General features: G+C 40.3%; 1 protein-coding gene across 1 annotated transcript in view; it reads left to right on the forward strand.

Moving 5' to 3' along the window:
• Positions 1–5,631: 5,631 nt before the first annotated feature.
• Positions 5,632–17,217, forward strand: part of CCDC83 (coiled-coil domain containing 83) — a gene marked incomplete at both ends in the record, with an annotated part of 56,682 nt that continues 45,096 nt past the window's right edge. The window contains 2 exons of the mRNA XM_084250996.1: positions 5,632–5,726; positions 10,362–10,446. Coding sequence (XP_084107122.1) covers positions 5,632–5,726; positions 10,362–10,446 — 180 coding nt within the window. The remainder of the gene's footprint in view (positions 5,727–10,361; positions 10,447–17,217) is intronic.

Here is a 17,217-nt window from a genome sequence, read left to right on the forward strand (position 1 = left end):
CGGGGAGCCGCGGGCCAGGTGTCCGCTCAGGGCCCCCAGGTCGGCAGGCAGACTGAGCGTCCCCGCCCTCGGCTTAGGCTTGGGGGCCCACGTGGCTGGGGCCGCGCTCTCTGGGGGGACACCGCGCGGGGGTCGGGAGGGGCTGAGGGGTCTCCTGGGGCGCTCCTCGCCCAGGGGCGGCGCGGGGGGCGCTCTCTGGCCCCGGCCGACCCGCGTCCCGTCCCCTCAGGAGCCTCGGCGCCGGCTGCCCCGCGGAGGGGACGCCCCGGGCAGCTCCTGTCGATTCAGGTCGGTGACGCCGCGCGCCGCACTGGGGAGACAGTTAGAAACGTCCCAGATTGTAAACCTCATCCGCGCGCTGGACCCAAATCTTGCTTTTGAACCCCCCCCCCCGGATCCCGGCCGGCGGCCACCCCTGGGGGAGCCCCGCGCCCCCTCCCCGGGGTCAGCCGCGGGGCCCTCCCCGGCGGGCCTGCGGTCTCGGGACAGGGCACGGGCGTCTTTCCTTTAGTAATTTGTTAGATCCGAATCGGCTTATTTGTCTCCTCTCTTCCCTTTCACCCCGTCACCAAGCCCCTGCTGCCAGCGGGCTGAAGCGTCCTCCGGGCGGAGAGGCCGCCCCGGGGCAGCCGCGGGGGAGCGGGAGGCCGCCGCCCCCAAGACTGGACCCAGGAGACTCTGTGTATGCACCACGCGTGGAGACGAAGCCGTTCTGTCCTCCACTGTCAGAGCATAAAAGGTCCGCGAGCGTTTCCATTGTCCCCACAATCTCTTGCGTAATCCTGTCTCTGTCTAAAATGGAAGAACCTCAGGGGTTGGGAACAACGTAGATCTCGTAGCTGGAGAAGTTAGTATAATATGCGGCATTTCCAACTGGCAATTCTGGAGCAGCAGAGAGACCAATTTTTAAGAATCTAACATCAGTTGGAACTGCAGTTCAACAATGGGCCCCTGAACTGATCAAAGGATGTGCCGGTCAAGGAAATACAGCTCCTTAGTTATGCAAGTGAAAATGTCACTCATCTAGCTATTCTTAAAACCTTGATTTGAATATATGGTTAACACGTCTCCAGATTGATTGTATTTTGCATTGGGCTATATATGTATAATTTATACAAAAAAAGGACTGATAGCTTTAAAAATTAACCTGTCGGTGACATCACTATTAAAATACTTTGAACTCTGGGTTCTTTTTAAACATATGCCAGAGACAATTTCTAAAACAACTTACAAATTGTTTTCATTTAAGCTTTGTAGTACAAATGTGTGCAAGCCTAAGTCAGCATTTGTGTTTAAAAGTTATTTTAAAATTCAGGGAGTTTTCCAAATTCAGGATGGAGACACCATTCTAAGCATTAAATAGGGTGACTGGTAAAGAAAGCATACATTAGCTGCAAGTCAATCATTAAAATCAGACATTATTGAATATCCAGTTTGTGCCCCAGCCGACACTAACCTTAGTGCCACATCTATTTTTCAGTTCCCAAAGAGGAGGGTTTATTGAACTTGTTAGTTGTTATTCAGTATTAAAGGGGTGATAGTTTATTGAAAATGAGCGCCATGGATGTGTTTCAAATGTTTTGTGCAGTGACTTCTGTGTGAGATAAGCACCATTTCAGTTTAGATTGGTTTTATGTATTTATTTTTTTAAAGATTTATTTATTTATTTATTTATACAAGCACTGGGTACAGTCAGAAGTGCGGGAGGGTGAGAGAATTCACCAGAGCCAGAGTGGGGAGCAGAACAGGCAGAGGACCAAAGCACACTGCTGAGGGGAGCAGCAGGCATCAGGAGAGGTCTGCGCGCCATGTGGGACCCTTGCAGGCCGGCAGGGGATCAAACTGGCACTGCAGAGACCGCAGGCAGCTTCACAGCCTAGCGCTCAACCGCTCTGCCTCCCGGGAGGCCCTAGATTGGTTTTTAACCCAGACTTTTGGAAGTAGTGGTTCATTATGATGCTGTTAGACTTCTAACATTCATATAAAGATCTTTTAACTAAATCATGCTTTCAACCCCGCATGAAACGGTACTGAGAAATATTGTCATTACTAATGCTATTAAGAATCTTCCATTTTAATCTGCATTTGTATAAAACATTAGCTAACAAATATCAGGATCACTTTCAAGTGTCCAGCAAGAGTTTAGGGCAGAACTACCATCCTTCCCAGCCACCACAAAACTGTGAAAGGAATCACTAGGAGACTCTGGATTTTCTTGGTCCACAGAGTCAAGGAAAAAGTCATTGGGAACTTTCTAGATCTTGAACCAAGAGGCTAAGATTAACGGGAAGGCATGTACTCTTTGGAGGTTTTGGAGGGTAATTTTGCAATCAAGTAAGGCATCGCCTTTGAAGCTGACTTGGTATGTGTCCATTTTTACTAAAGAGACTTTTACACTGAGAAGAATTCGGAGAATATTTTTTGGAAACATTCTGACAAAAAGTAATTATAGAGTAAACTCTGGAAAAAATGGGGACCTGAGCTTTTCGAACACATCCTCCTCACCTGCCCTTACTCTATAGTATGAAATAATGCCAAAACTGACTTGGGAGAGGAGAGACACTGTGATGTGAGCCACGTCTCCACAGAGCTCTTCTGTTGCAGTACTGGCACAATGGTGCTAAAGTCTCTTTAAGTTTCTCCTTATTTTTAAAAACTTCTCTGAGAGCATGCTTCTTTCTTCCTACTAGTCTGAATAGAGATCTTACCTCTTCTATATTTTATCACTTAAGTACCAGGTAAAGTGCTGTAATGGGCAGGAAGGGACAGTGCAGGTTTTCTAGGATTCCAGCAGACAGATGAAGGAGGAGAGAGTCCTGGAGCCCTCGCTGGCTTTTGCAGGCTTTTATTGGGATTTACCAGGCACATGGCAGGCAGGGATGCTGGGGGGCCAGGAGGCTGGCAGGCCTCCCAGCCCCCAGCGAGTCTTCACTCCGTCTGGGCCTCCGGTATTTCTGGTGGGCTCTGCTCTCTTGGTTCTGCTGGCATCCCCGTGACACCGCCCTTATAAGCCCAGTCTTATCCCAGGTGAATCCCATCTACCTATGCCCACACCCTACTCCAGGTGCCCGCCATCAGGCATGCATTCAGGGTTCCGTCATCTATCCTAATGGCGGGAGGGCAGAAAATCCTGATGCTTTTTCACTTACCCTGCAAGTGCCCTGCACAGAGCTGGACCTAAATAGATATTTGCAGTTACTGACAAACAGATTAGGTGTCCATTTGTCAGGAATTACTATTCTAAGTGAAACCTCCTGGAAAATAATTGCATAGACTTTGTGAACACTGTTCTAGGAGTCTCCCTTTACTGAGATAGAAATTCTCTAGGTGGTTGGCAACTATAAATCCTTATAAATATTTGTGAAAGTCCCCATTGTTTATAGAACATTATCAAATGCAAAAGTATATTTTGACATACTATCATTAGCTCATTAGAAGCATGCAACTGTTAAACAGGCAATCCAATTGGCTTACTAATTTTCTCAGAAGTGTGTGAAACAATAAATCTAAATATAGTTTATGCATAAATCATGTGTGCTTAATGGATCCACATATTCACTCATATTTTATTAAAATCCTTTGCCATGAGCCACAGTGAAGTAACTAATTATACAGCAGTGAGAGAGTTGAAAGCATAAGAGCCAGGTAACAGGTAATTAAGTGAGATGAGGTCATTTTCCCTCCAGCACCAGATGGGTACCACAGGTGGGAACCATGGCACTTGATCTCTTCCATATGACTCAGAAAATTAAAGGTGAATGTTGACATTTAACTTTCAAATAAAATATTTTGCAATAAAAATCATTGTAAGAATAGCGAGTTATTATAAATGAAACATTGGTCAGCATGCTCTCTTTTTGAGCAAAATCAAGTTTCAGAATTCTAATTCTGAAATAAAAAATCATAAAAATTTAACTTTTCACTGAAAACAAAGGAAAGCAACATCCCTAGCTGATAAATTTCTGTAAAACATGAAGGTATAATGACACATTTTAGCATGTAGCTTATGGAATTATTTTTAATATTTTCATATCTGTGATGTTCCTTAAGATAGTAAGCTGCCTTAACATATTAAATCCTCACCTGTATGCTTGTCAGTTGGAAAGCATTTTAAAATAGTATATTTGTATTCATATTTACTTGAATCTGTTAGAATGATCGCACTTGACTAGAAAATCCCAGAGACAAAGACCTCACTGGAATTCAACGTGTAAGAACCATGTCTATGAGGTAGACATTTCAGAGTTTTTCCACTGTGAGTCTGAATAATCTAGATTACTACTTCAGTAATCCAAATCAATAATGAAGGCTAACAATAGCAAACCCCATGGATTTCTTTCCCCAGATCATCAGACTTGGCAACAAGCAGATATCCGCTGCTTTACAGTTACCTTGACCCTGAAGCTGCAGTCTGGAGTTATTACTAAGCAGGCATAGTATTTATTAAGTTTTGTCTGTGTATTTAGTCACTGTGCTAGGTGCCTTAAATATAGCTTATGTAATCCTTACCATACCTCTTAGAAGCAATCTTAGAGTAAGATGACAAAGCTTTACAGATGACAAAACTGAAGTTCAGAAAGATTAAATAGGCGACTGAAGATCACATAGATAATAGGCGGTGGGTCTAGGATTAAAATATGACCACACAATTTATTCACCCACCCATTCATTTATTCACTGCACAAGGATTTATTGTGTGTCTGCTATGCTAAGTGCACAAGGATTACATCATCCTCACTTTCATGGAGTTTCAGTCATTTCAAACAATTAATTACAAAGGTTCTTTCTGTAACACCCCATTACTAAAACACTGAAGGTTATGGCATGTTTTTTTTAGATCACTGAAAATTGAAGGATAAAAATCTGTTAAGGAAAACTATAATCTCACACGCTTTAGTACCCATACAAAATTTGTGAAGTCTGGCTTATTATATACGTCTGTGAAAAGTGGACCAGACATCCCCTTTGAAAAATATTATTTATGATAATTTTTATAATTAGGTGCAAAAATCAATATCTGGTGAATAATTACTGTCAATAACATGTAATTATCATGAGCATTTGCATTTGTAAACCTCTTCAACTTTTATACTTTAATATGTTCTCTTATTTGCTCTTTATATCAACTCTGGTCAATCTAATTCTTTTGGATTCTAGTTTCTTGGTGCTCACAGAAAGTTGTGGGTTGGTTTTATTTTCAGTTACAAAGTAAGACATTGAGCAGCTGCTACATGTGGTACACTCTGTCAAACACTGTGAAGAAATAAAATGATGAAAAAGCCCAGTCCTTGCTCTTCTATACAGAAGCTCACAGAGGCCACAGATACAGATGGATAAAATAAGGGAGTGAGTGTCTCAGGAGGTTTGGCAGGAGGGCACAATACCTGTGCTGAACCTGACACTCCTATTGAAGAATCTCACTGATCCATAATGCCCCAGCATCTTAGTAGATGTTAGTTGATGTTAGTTCTGGAGTCATAGTGCAGACTGGATGGAAAGGCCAATTTTAAATTAAGTCCCAGAAATTCCTTGTCTTGAGTAAACACAAGTACAATTACAAAAGAATAGAATTTATTTACTTTCCTATGTTTTTTTTTCTACACAGGTATTTCTTGCTAGATAAGCAACATAATGGAAGGCTCAACAAAAGCAAATAAAAAGGATGTTCAAACTGAACCACCAAAAGAAGTCAAAATGCCTATCAGCGAAGCACTTCTAGACTATCAGTAAGTTTAGATTATGTAAATGTGATCACTAAGACCCATACAATTTCATTTTTTTAATGTAGTATTTTTTCTTTTTCATTTTTTTTATTTTAACATTTATCATTTTTTACATTTTTTAGACAATATTTGCTTCCCCCCACCCCCTCAGGTGTAGTCCCCCATAGAATCTCCTTCCCCAAGGCACCCGTGCACCATCACCCCAGTCCCCTGTGCTCCTCCCTCCCTCCCTCTAATCCCTCTCCCTCCTCCTCCCATGCAGTATGGCTCTGGTTTATAATTGTCTGTTTTTGCTTTGTTGTGTTTTGTACTGTTATTATTTTTTTACACTGATGTCTAATTGGGTTCCCCTATATTCCTGCTATAAGTGACACCATCCGGTATTTTTCTTTTTCCTTCTGGCTTATTTCACTGAGCATAATTCCTTCTAGCTCCATCCATGTAGCTGTGAATGGCATGAGTTTATCTTTTTTGATTGCTGAATAATATTCCATTGTGTATATGTGCCACATCCTCTTGATCCAGTCATCTATTTTTGGGCATTTGGGTTGTTTCCAGGTTTTACCTAATGTAAATAGTGCTGCAGTAAACATAGGTGTACAGGTGCTCTTTTGAATCACTGTTTTTATGTCCTTTGGATAGATCCTTAGGAGTAGAATTGCCGGATTGTATGGTAGCTCCATTTTTAGTAGACTTAGGAACCTCCAGCCAGCTTTCCACAGTGGTTGGACCAGTTTGCACTCCCACCAGCAATGTAGGAGAGCTCCTTTTTCTCCACATCCTCGCCAACATTTGTTGTTGCTTGTTTTTTTGATATGTGCCATTTTTACTGGTGTAAGGTGGTATCTCAGTGTGGTTTTGATTTGTATTTCTCTGATGATAAGGGATGTTGAACATTTTTTCATATGCCTGTTGGCCATTTGCATTTCCTCTTTGAAGAAATGTTTTTTTAGTTCTGCCCATTTCTTGACTAAGACTCATGTAATTTCAAATGGAAAAATGATTCACTCAAAAGCTGAGGTGTGAATCTGTCCCCCTAGATCGTGTTCTGTATTGTAAACCAATGTTAATTCAAGAACAAAAAACAACCCAGCTACTGAGAGAACAGGATTGGAAGTGCCCTTGTGCCGTGTGCATATTTTTGAAAGTTTTTTAAACTCTGACTATAACTTTGCCTAAGTAGTAGCTATGTAACAGCAAAAATTAATACGATTTTGGCTCCCTCCAATGCATTCCTGGTCACTTTTCCTATGTGTACAATAGTTTTCTGGTTCACCTCTTTAAAATACAACATAGAGTAGAACAGTTAGTATACAAATGTACTTGCAGCCTAAGCCCACTACTGTGGTCTGAGCTTCAGGGGAAAAGCACAGATCTGCTGAGATCAGAGGCCAGCTGCATTCTGAGGCTTCTGGGAAAGCACTGCCAATGGAATCATCCTTGGGCTGACCTTGATGGTAGAGTCCTCCTTCACTTCAGGCAGCTGTATCACCCAGGGAGGTTCATACCTGTGGTACTATACAGCAGCGACCCCCTCAATTCGTGTCCCATGGACTCTACCCTATAGGCTGGGGTCTTGGGGCACCACCTGTGCTTGCTCTTGAACCATAGTCATACTGATTGGTGATGAACCTTCAACCAATACACAATAAAAAGCACAACAACCAAGGCCAACACCCTGGACTAACCTGCAGTTCTAACACTATTACAGCAGGTTTGGGATGGAAGGCAGTCTAGCTTGATTCATAGAAATAACCACAGAGCTCTAAACAGAATAAGGAGGCAGAGGAATTCACCCCAATCAATGGATCAAGACCAAATCCTAAAAAAAAAAAATACAACAGAAATAAACTACCAGAAGAAGAATGGAATACAACAGTCCTACTGATGCTAACTGAAATTAGAACAATGAATGAACAAACTAAGAACTATAACAAGAGAAAGAAAATTATGCAAATGTTCCAAACAGAAATCATAGATAATATAAAAGTTGAAATAAAAAAAATGCAATAAAGGGTCTCAACAGTAAACTCAATGAAGTAGAGGACTGAATCAGTAAGTCAGAAAATAGGAGAGTAGAAATGATCCAAAAATATCAGTTAAATTTTTTTTGTTAAAAATGAAGATGACATGAGAGACATAGCACAGCATCAGGAGGAATATTTGCATTATAGAGGTTTCAGAAAGAAAGGGGAAGAAACCCTATTTGAAGAAATAATAACTGAGGACGTCTCCAAACTGGGGAAGGAGACAGATATACAGATGCATGCATCTCAAAAAGTTCCAAACAAAAGAAACCCAGACACAAACTAAGATATTTTATAATTAAAATGGCAAAAGTTGAAGACATAGAATCCTGAAAGCAGCTACAAAAAACCAAAGTGTCACATATAAGTGAACCCCCCCCCCCGTAAGACTATCAACAAACTATTACAAAAGAAGCTATCATTAAAACAAAATACACCTACCCAAACGGTCATTGTTTCAGAGAGTTGTCTGTACCATTCAGAAAAAAATCCATCTCCTTTTTGTGAGATTCCAAATGGAGTCACATGTTCTTTTTAGAAGACAGTGACTGGAAATATCAGAACATCCATTAAGTGAGACATCCATGGGAAAGGACTTTTGAAAAGTTCTTTTATCATCTATGTAAGATAATTTTCAGTAATAAGCAGATACTATCTGCATTCATTTCTCACCCTAACCGAAAACCTCCCTCATTTCACCTTGGGAGAGATGAACAAAAAGTGACACAACCTGATCTCTAATTTGCCACCAAGGTTTGTAGTGATGCCATCCAATGACAAATGTTTCTGTTTTCTGGGTCAACCAGAGGTCAGTCTGCTTCCTATTTAACAGAAGTGTACAAAGAGACAGTGCAAGATATAATTGAACATTCCATGCTTTTGTTCTCTTTCCTTCATTACAACTAAATAAATAATCCACTAGAACAGTGAAGATTTGGCTACACTGTGTCCTGCTACTGACAGAACAATACTCTCTCCACCTGTTCCCAGGTGACAGAATTTTTGTCACTGACAGATAACCAACACATCCTCTCCTGATTCTCCTAGAAGCACCTTGTGTTTCTCTTGTGCCATCTCAGCTTATAACAAAGCTAGGAACACAAAGTGGGTGATTGATTGAACAACTGATTCTTTTTTTGTCAAGAAAATAAGATTGTTAACTTCTCTGGCTGTTTGTGAAGACCTGAGATTGTCAATAATCCATAAAGTGATCATCTTTGAATAATGATGGTTCTTCTTAGACTTGTTTTCTCAATGAGTACGGATATAGGTATAGAAATGGGTGTGGATATGCTTATGGATAAAAAATAGATGAAAGCATAAGTATTTTTTTCAATTTGAATTTATTTGTTTTCTTTCTCATAATGTGTCAGTGAAATCTGTGACTGTAAATATAATCCTGGGCTTAAGCCAAAGGCTGTTACATGTGGCGCCCCCTCGAGGGGGTGCAGGTGAGGACCAATAGCCTCAGGTGAAATGTGGACAGAGTAACGGTGGTGGTGGAAACCTGGATAGGAAATATAAGGGACTGAAGAAGCTGCCCCCCAAGACTCAGCGATTCCAGGGTCTGCCATTCCTGCCCCCACCACACTGATCCTCCATAAGGCTGTTGCCTCCCGAGGATGTGGAGAGGCTTCTACAGGCAATCTCAGAGGACAGAAGTGCAGAGGCTTTGTAAGTAGCCCAGTGGCTGAAACTGTTCCCAGCTCTGCTGTTGTTACAGGCTGGAAGGGTCAGACCTGGAACTGGGCGCCTCACTGAGCTGTGTGAGTGTGGCCATTTGTGGGGTCTTTCGGCTGTGCAGCTGCTGTTTCCAAAGTAGCTTGTCTGGTGCTGTGCTGGCTCATCCCGGCAGCTCCTGTTGTGTCTTCCACTATCTTCTGAATTGGATCCTGGCCTACCGTCTGGCTACCATGTGCTCCAGGACCTCAGTAGCGGGAAGACTCCATCTTTAGAGGCTTTTTGTTTAGGACTTTGGGGTGAGCTAACTGACCGCTGTGGCCTCAATGACTCTTTGTTTTCCCTTGTTTGTTAACTAAATCCCATTATTGTTGTTCCCTGAACCTGAGTGGTGTTGCAATTGTGTGCACAGGTGCAGAACTCAGCAGTGACCGGTAAACTATTTGGGCGATGTCCTTGGCCTTATTGCCCGGTGTCAGTAAGATTTGTGAGAGCAATGAAATTGAGAAAAATATACTGTCTCAGGAAAGAAACGTTTATTATTTATAGAAGAGATGGTATGCAAAAAACTTGAACCCATAGGGATGCCTTAGTATTATATCAAGGTGATGTACTCCTTGATATAAACACTCCTTTTAGCTAAATTATTTATAGATAATGAACAAGTGAAAAGAAAAAATCATGGCTGTGAAATACAAATGGGAAATGCTTTTTTTTTCAAACTTGAAGTTATCTTTCCAATATATCCTTCAGGTATATATTTAGATGAGACGATCCATTCAGAAACAAAAAAGTTTCCTACTACCCCTAAATGAGTTTGTGTAATATATTTAATACTTTATTTCAATTTCAATAATTTCAATTTAAAAATGTTGTCTCACTTATTTTTCCTAAAATTTATAATTGTAACATGCCTTATCTTTGTCATCAGCCGTCAGATAAAGGAAAATGCAGTAGAACGCTTCATGGTCCAAATGAGGAAACTTAGGGAAAAGAATCAAAAGTTTCATGAAAGAGTAAGTGTAAAATTTAGAGCCCGTGTCTAGTCATTATACATTTATACACGTGCTTAAAATAATTGTGAATTATGATGAAATAGACTCCAGGAAATTATCTTATTTAGTGCTTAGACTTGATTAATTTGCAATCAATTTAAATTTTTTTGGTACGTGTGAAGCAAGAAGTTGCTATTATTCCTATTACATTTGTATTAGTATGAAGGGAAGTCAATATAAAGTGTTATTTAGATCATAAGGACACTTAATCCTATGTTCAAAATTTTAAAGCTCTGAAACTACACTTATATTTTGACTTCTTATTTAGTGTAACTATAAAACATTTGTTCTCTACTTTTAATTCTCGTATTTTTCCTTTTAGATTTTCAGAGTGCAAATGTAAATGTTCTTTGAAAAGTAAAATCTCAGTTCTTAAAACAGCTAATTTAATGTTTAAGATAATGTTTTTATGAAATCAGATTAAAGGGAAATTCAAAGAGGTGTTATACGTCATTATCAGGGATAGATTAACAGAAATAATGTTTGGAAACATTATAACTAGCATTATAACTATCCTTGAGGAAATATCAAGGATATCCCTTATAGAATGTTTGCTTTTTATGGACCCTGAGACTTCCATAGTTAATTCTTTATTAATTAGAAAAAAAAATATTAATGGAGACTGTGGTCAGAGATAGGAGTTTAAATCCTGACTGTACAATTTACTGCCGATGTCATTTTAGCCAAAACCGATATTAACCTCAATTTTCTTTCTGTAAAAATGGGCATCTATGTCTTCTCCGTAAGGCTGGTTTATTTATTTATGTAGATCATATGCATGTTGAGATATTCATTAAATATCCATTGGGCCAGACAAGCTCTTAGAGAGTAATATAAGTGTTAATTAACATGCTGACATTGCCACAGCTCGCAAAGTGCAGTCACTCATAATAGGGACAAACGTGAAACTCAGGGCCACGGATGAGAGAGGAAAGAGAAGGTTGGCTGAGGAGCATGGATGCAGGTTTCACATCATAAGCTCCAGAGTATGCAGAAGTGAGCTACCAGCATGAACCAGTGCACATCCCCAGGGGTCAGTTTGGGGACTTTATTTGGTTGTAGAAAGGACAAAAATTCAGGTCTGAGGATTCATTTCCGCATACCCCATCCTTTGGAATGAGAAACAGTTTTTATTTCTGTAAGGTTTAGCTCAGGAACAGGATATGCCTAAATCTGCTCTGGGGTCATTGGTGCCCCCAGCAAGCAGACAGAGGCAAACTCTAACCACAGCTGTATGAACTGATTTATTTCCATTTATGCTACCATGCCCCAGTTTAAACATCCATCATCTCTTATCATCCTTCTGCTGTCCAATACATTTTCCGTAGTACAATCAGAATTACCCTTTGTAAACCTTTCGGTGCTCAACACCTTGTTGTGGCTTTTTATTACGCAGAAAATCATAGTCCTTACTGAAGCCTGCCAGGCCCTTCCTGCAGAATCTCCTCTTGGCTCAACCTTCCACCTTGTCTGCAGCGACACCGGCCACTGCTTACCACTGCTGCTTTTCAATCCTGGGAAGCCCAGGCTCCTTCTGGTTGTTGTACATAAACCATACACAGGTTGTTTCCTCTGACCCAGAATGCTCTTCTCTTGACCGGTCCCTTTTCATGCCCCAATTTATACCGAAATGTGTAAAAATCTATTTCCATTATAAAATTGAAAGCATGAGTAAGGGAAGAGTAAGGTATTCAATAAATATTTCTTGAGTTGATTCATACCAGCACCAGTTAAAGAAAAACTTTCTGAGGCCACAGGTATCTAAATTGTTAAATGAAAAATGATACACTAGCAAGACACACTTTCCTCTCCAGTTCTCCTGCTTTTCTGGCCATTTCTTCTTGGTTTTCACTCATTGCCCTTTCCTGAACCCACCCCAAAATCATGATATTTACCAGGGTTCAGGTCTCAGCCCTTCTCTTTGCTCTAAACTCTCGCTGGCTGATCTCATTTAACAGCATTACTCCAAATGCCAGCTGTAGAGTGATAATTCTCATAGCTCCATGTGACAACGTTTCATAATCCTATACACTAAAAAACACGAACTCATGCAAAAACTGGTGAAATCCAAATACTCTCTCATTTAGTTGATAACATTGGACCAATGTCAGCTTGATAATGTGCTATGGTTACATTTGATGAAATCATTGGGGAAAGTTCCATGACTTTTGTTTTTGTTCTTTTGAGTCTTTAAACAATTAAAAAGGTAAAGACCATGAGATGGACTTATAACAAAACAATATCAATCTCTTTATTACAGCTTATTTACTGAATCATCTTTTTTCTATTTTATAATGCAATAACTATTCGTACCTTAAATAATAATCCCTGTTTATTTTACTTTGTGGGATAAGTGTCTCCTCTAGCGCATTGCAGGATATACCTAAGTAAAGCCTATTTCAGTGTGTCAACCAACATAACTTTCTAGGTATAATGAACTTTGAACATGTTGTCATACACAAATGCCACACCTTCAAATACCACTGCACTGGGGACAGAGCTTCAACATATAAATGTGGAATCGTTTGTAACAGAGTCATTGTGCTTTCTTACATTCTTTCTGCATCTTCACTAGCATATGGTGACGTCACTGTCACTGTTTTGTTTTAACCATCCTGGTAGGTAGGTAGTTTTGATTTGCATTTCCTTCATGACTAATGATGTGCTTATTTGCCATCTACATATCCTCTTTGGTAAAATTTAACTTTTTGTCTTTTGCCTATATCTTAATTGAATTTTTATTATTATTAATATTGAGTTTTGAGGATTTTAGAGAGATTTTTCTAGATGCTAATTCTTTGTTGGATGTTATTAGCAAATATTTCCTCTCAGTCTGTAACTTATCTTTTCATCTTCCCAATAATCCTTTCACAAAGCAGAAGCTTTTGATTTCGATAATATTCTGAGTATCAATTTTTCATTTAATGCTTTTGATGTCAAGTTTGAAAACTCTTTGCCAAGCCCTAGATCTCAAAGACTTTATCCTACGTTTTACTCTGAAATGTTTATGATCTCACCTTTTCCATTTAAATAATGGTCTATTTGAGTTAATTTTTATATAAATGATGAGACTCAGCTCAAGGTTCCTTTTTTCTTCCTGTAATGGTAGATAGTTCTGATGTCTTCCTCTTCTTATAAAAATAAAAATTCCATCACAGTGGCCCCACCACCAGAAGCTTATGTAAACCTGATGATGTCCTGAAGGCCACACCTCCAAATACCATCACATTACGGAGGAGAGGTCTTCAACATATGAATTTGGAGAGGGAAGAGTGCATCACATTTAATCCATAGCACCGTACTTCATTCCTTTTTATGACTGAATAATATTCTGCCTGCTTGAATCTGACATTGAGCCCCTCTAAAGAAGTTTTCATTTCAATTATTGTACTTTTTAACTTCAGATTTTCCACTTGACTGTTTTTTAAAAAACAATTTTTCTTTACTGATTTTTCGATTTGATGAGATATCATTTTCGTGTTTTCCTTAAGTTCTTTACACTTTGGTTCCTTTAACTATGAATATATTTAAGATAGCTGATTTAAAATCTTTGTCTAGAAAGTCCAATGTCTTAGGTACCTCATGGGCTGTTTCTATTGGTTATTTTATTCTGTGCATAATAAAACTCCCAATAGGAGGGTGGGGGAAAAAAAACGCCCAATAAAAATGTGTATGAGTTATACTTTCTTGTTTCTTTGTATGCCTCACAAATTTTTGTTGAAACTAGACCTTTTGAATATGATGATGTCACAATCCCAGATATTAGCTTCTCTTCTCTCTCCAAGGTGTGTTGTTGTTGCTGCTTATTGTGGTTGTTATTGTTTGGGTAGTGACTTCTCTGAACTAACTCTGCAAAGTCTCTGTGTTTATTCTGTGTCATCTCTGAACTCTGCTTGTGTGGTTTCGGGGTCAACTAATGATTGGGCAGTTTAACCAATAAAACTCCCAGCCTTTGTGTGTTGAGGTTTACCTTTGACACTCAGCTAAGCAATTAACAGCTGCCCCTTTACCTTCACTTCTTGCTTCCACAGTAGCACAAAGATGGTTCAAGGTGCGAGCTTAGGGCCTTCGTAGGTCATTCCTAAGTTCACGCACAGCACCAAGGCTGTACCCCGCACTCTAGTTGCCTGCGGACTTTCATATCCCCAGAAACATGTCATAGCTTTCAAAAGCCCCTATGGGCTTCTTATCCCGGCTTTCATTTAAAGTTGTTCTTGGTCAGCATGTTGTTAATATCGACTGTCATTACTGCCTCAGAGAGTTATAATGTTCAACAATTTTCTCTGATTTTTTTTTTTTTAACAATAATCAACCTGGGAAAGCACTGTTCACAAATTATCCGAGCTTTCAAAGACAACTTTGATCAGTGGGATTTTCTAGGCAACCACCAGGTAGATCAATCAATGACCATTAGTTGGGAACTGGATTTTGGAACAGTTTTGTTCCTTCTCCCCACTTCCTAACCCCCAAAACCAGGCTGCTAAGCTGCTGGTTTTCACCATAGTTATGGTGCTGTTGAATTTTTAGGGAAAATTAAAGTGCTGCAAAACTCACTGTCCTTCCCAAGATGCAACCATTTATGTTGAGTAAGTATACTGTCTGGAAGTTATTGTAAGCCTTTAGTTTCCAGAATTCTGAAAAGTTAATTGCCAAAATTTTCCATTTTTTATATTGCTTCTATGAAAGGGGACTTTTCAAGGTCTTGACTCCACTGTCCCTCTATATGCTAAATGATAGTCAGGCTTTTCTGCCCTCCCACCATCAGAATTGATGATGGATCCCTGCAGTCCTGAATGCATGCCTAATGGCGGGCACCTGGAGTAGGATGTGGGCAGACATAGGGGGGTTCACCTGGGCTGAGACGGGGCATATAAGGGTGGCAGCGTGGAATGAAACTACCAGTGGAGGAACAGCAGAACCAGAAGGAGAACCAGCAGAGAAGCAGAGACCACGAGAGAACGCCTGAGAGCCCAGAAAGAGTGAAGATTCGCCCGGGGGGGGCTGGCACCCCTGCCTGCCATGCACCTGGTAAACTCAATAAAAGCCTGAAAAAGCCACCGAGGGCTCCAGGACTCCTCCTTCACCCGTCTGCTAGGATCATCGAGATCCTGCACTGAGCCCTTCCTGCCACTACACCCTCCTTATGTCATTCCCAGTAAGAGTGATTAGAAAGAAGAATTCCATTTTCAGGCACATCTATTATGAATCTCTTTGTACTTAAAATTCTTCAGAGACAAAATTAATTGTGATACTTTAGAGTGTTGAAAATAGAAGATCAAAATGTTTAAACTGCTAAATTTTGAATATCTTATTTTTAATCTCTATTTCTATTTTTTGAAAGCCTATCCAGCCCTATTTTTTTTTTTGGCCTATATTTTCAGTACTGAGCAATATAGTTAATTTTCCTTGCTTGTGTCCTATGTATCACTTCAATATAGCTTATGAAATAACTTAAAAAGCATGAAAATCCTATCTGGAGTTTATTAAAACACTGTTTTGTGAAATAATTTAATTTTTAATTAAAATTTTGTGAAATAATTAATAATTTAATTTAAGAAATCAAAATATTCAACCCTCAGATTTAAAGTTTGTTGGGTTAAGTAATAAAGAACTGAATTTTAGTAGGCTGTAGTACTATCAATAAATAAATATTGCTGCTCTAGTGAAGCCTGTGGGCCAGAAGACTTGCAACACCTGGAGCTTGTCAAGGATGCAGATTGCAGGCCTCACACAAAACTTACTGAATCAAAATCTGCATTTTAGCAAGACCTCCCAGTGCTTGGGATATACATTAAAACTGGAGAAATTCTGGCCTAGAGAATCAATTTGGGGAAAGAAAATGCTCATGAAATAACACATCCAAGTAAGTTAAAAGAATAAAAGCCATGAATAGCAACAATAGAATATAATGATGAAAATTTATAGTAAAGAAAATGATAAACTAGAAAAATAAGACTTTTTTAAAAAAGATTTATTTATTTATACAAGAACCGGGGTACAGGCCAGAGGTGCGGGGGGTGAGAGGACTCACCAGAGACAGAGTGGGGAACAGAACAGGCAGACTGACGAAATACACTGCTGAGGGGAGCAGTGGGCGCGACAGGAGAGGTCTGCCCCACCATGTGGGACCCTCACCAACCAGCTGGGATCGAACCGGCGCTGCAGAGGCTGCAGATAGCTTTGCAGCACTGTGCTCAACCACCTGCACCACCAGGGGAGACCCAAAAAATAAGTCATTTTTAAAAGGCAATGTTGATGTAATGGCAGGAAGAGCCTGGAGCAGGTTTTCTATGATCTGAGCAGGCGGGTAAAGGAGAGTCCTGGAGCCCTCAGTGACTTTTCAGGCTTTTATTGACCTTTTACCAGGCACATGGCAGGCAGGGGTGCCCCGAGCGAGTCTTCACTCTTTTCTGGACTCTTGGGTGTTCTCTTGTGGTATCGTTCTTTCTCTTCTGCTTGTTCTCCCTTTCATTCTTGCTCTGCTGTCTCGTTCTGCTACTCTCTTCTGCTGGTTCTTTTCCCCTGGCATCCCCGTGATGCTGCCCTTATAAGCCCCACTCTCCGCCCAGGTGTGCCCACCTATGCACACCCACCCCCGACTCCAGGTGCCGCCATCAGGCATGCACGCAGGACCACAGGCTCCATCATCAATGCCAATGGCGGGAGGGCAGAAGAGCCTGACAATCACTTACCCTACAGTTGAACTTTTTAGATTATCAATGTAAATATTGC

Source organism: Talpa europaea (genome assembly GCF_964194135.1).
Source record: "Talpa europaea genome assembly, chromosome: 1".
NCBI classification, from domain to species: Eukaryota; Metazoa; Chordata; class Mammalia; order Eulipotyphla; family Talpidae; genus Talpa; species Talpa europaea.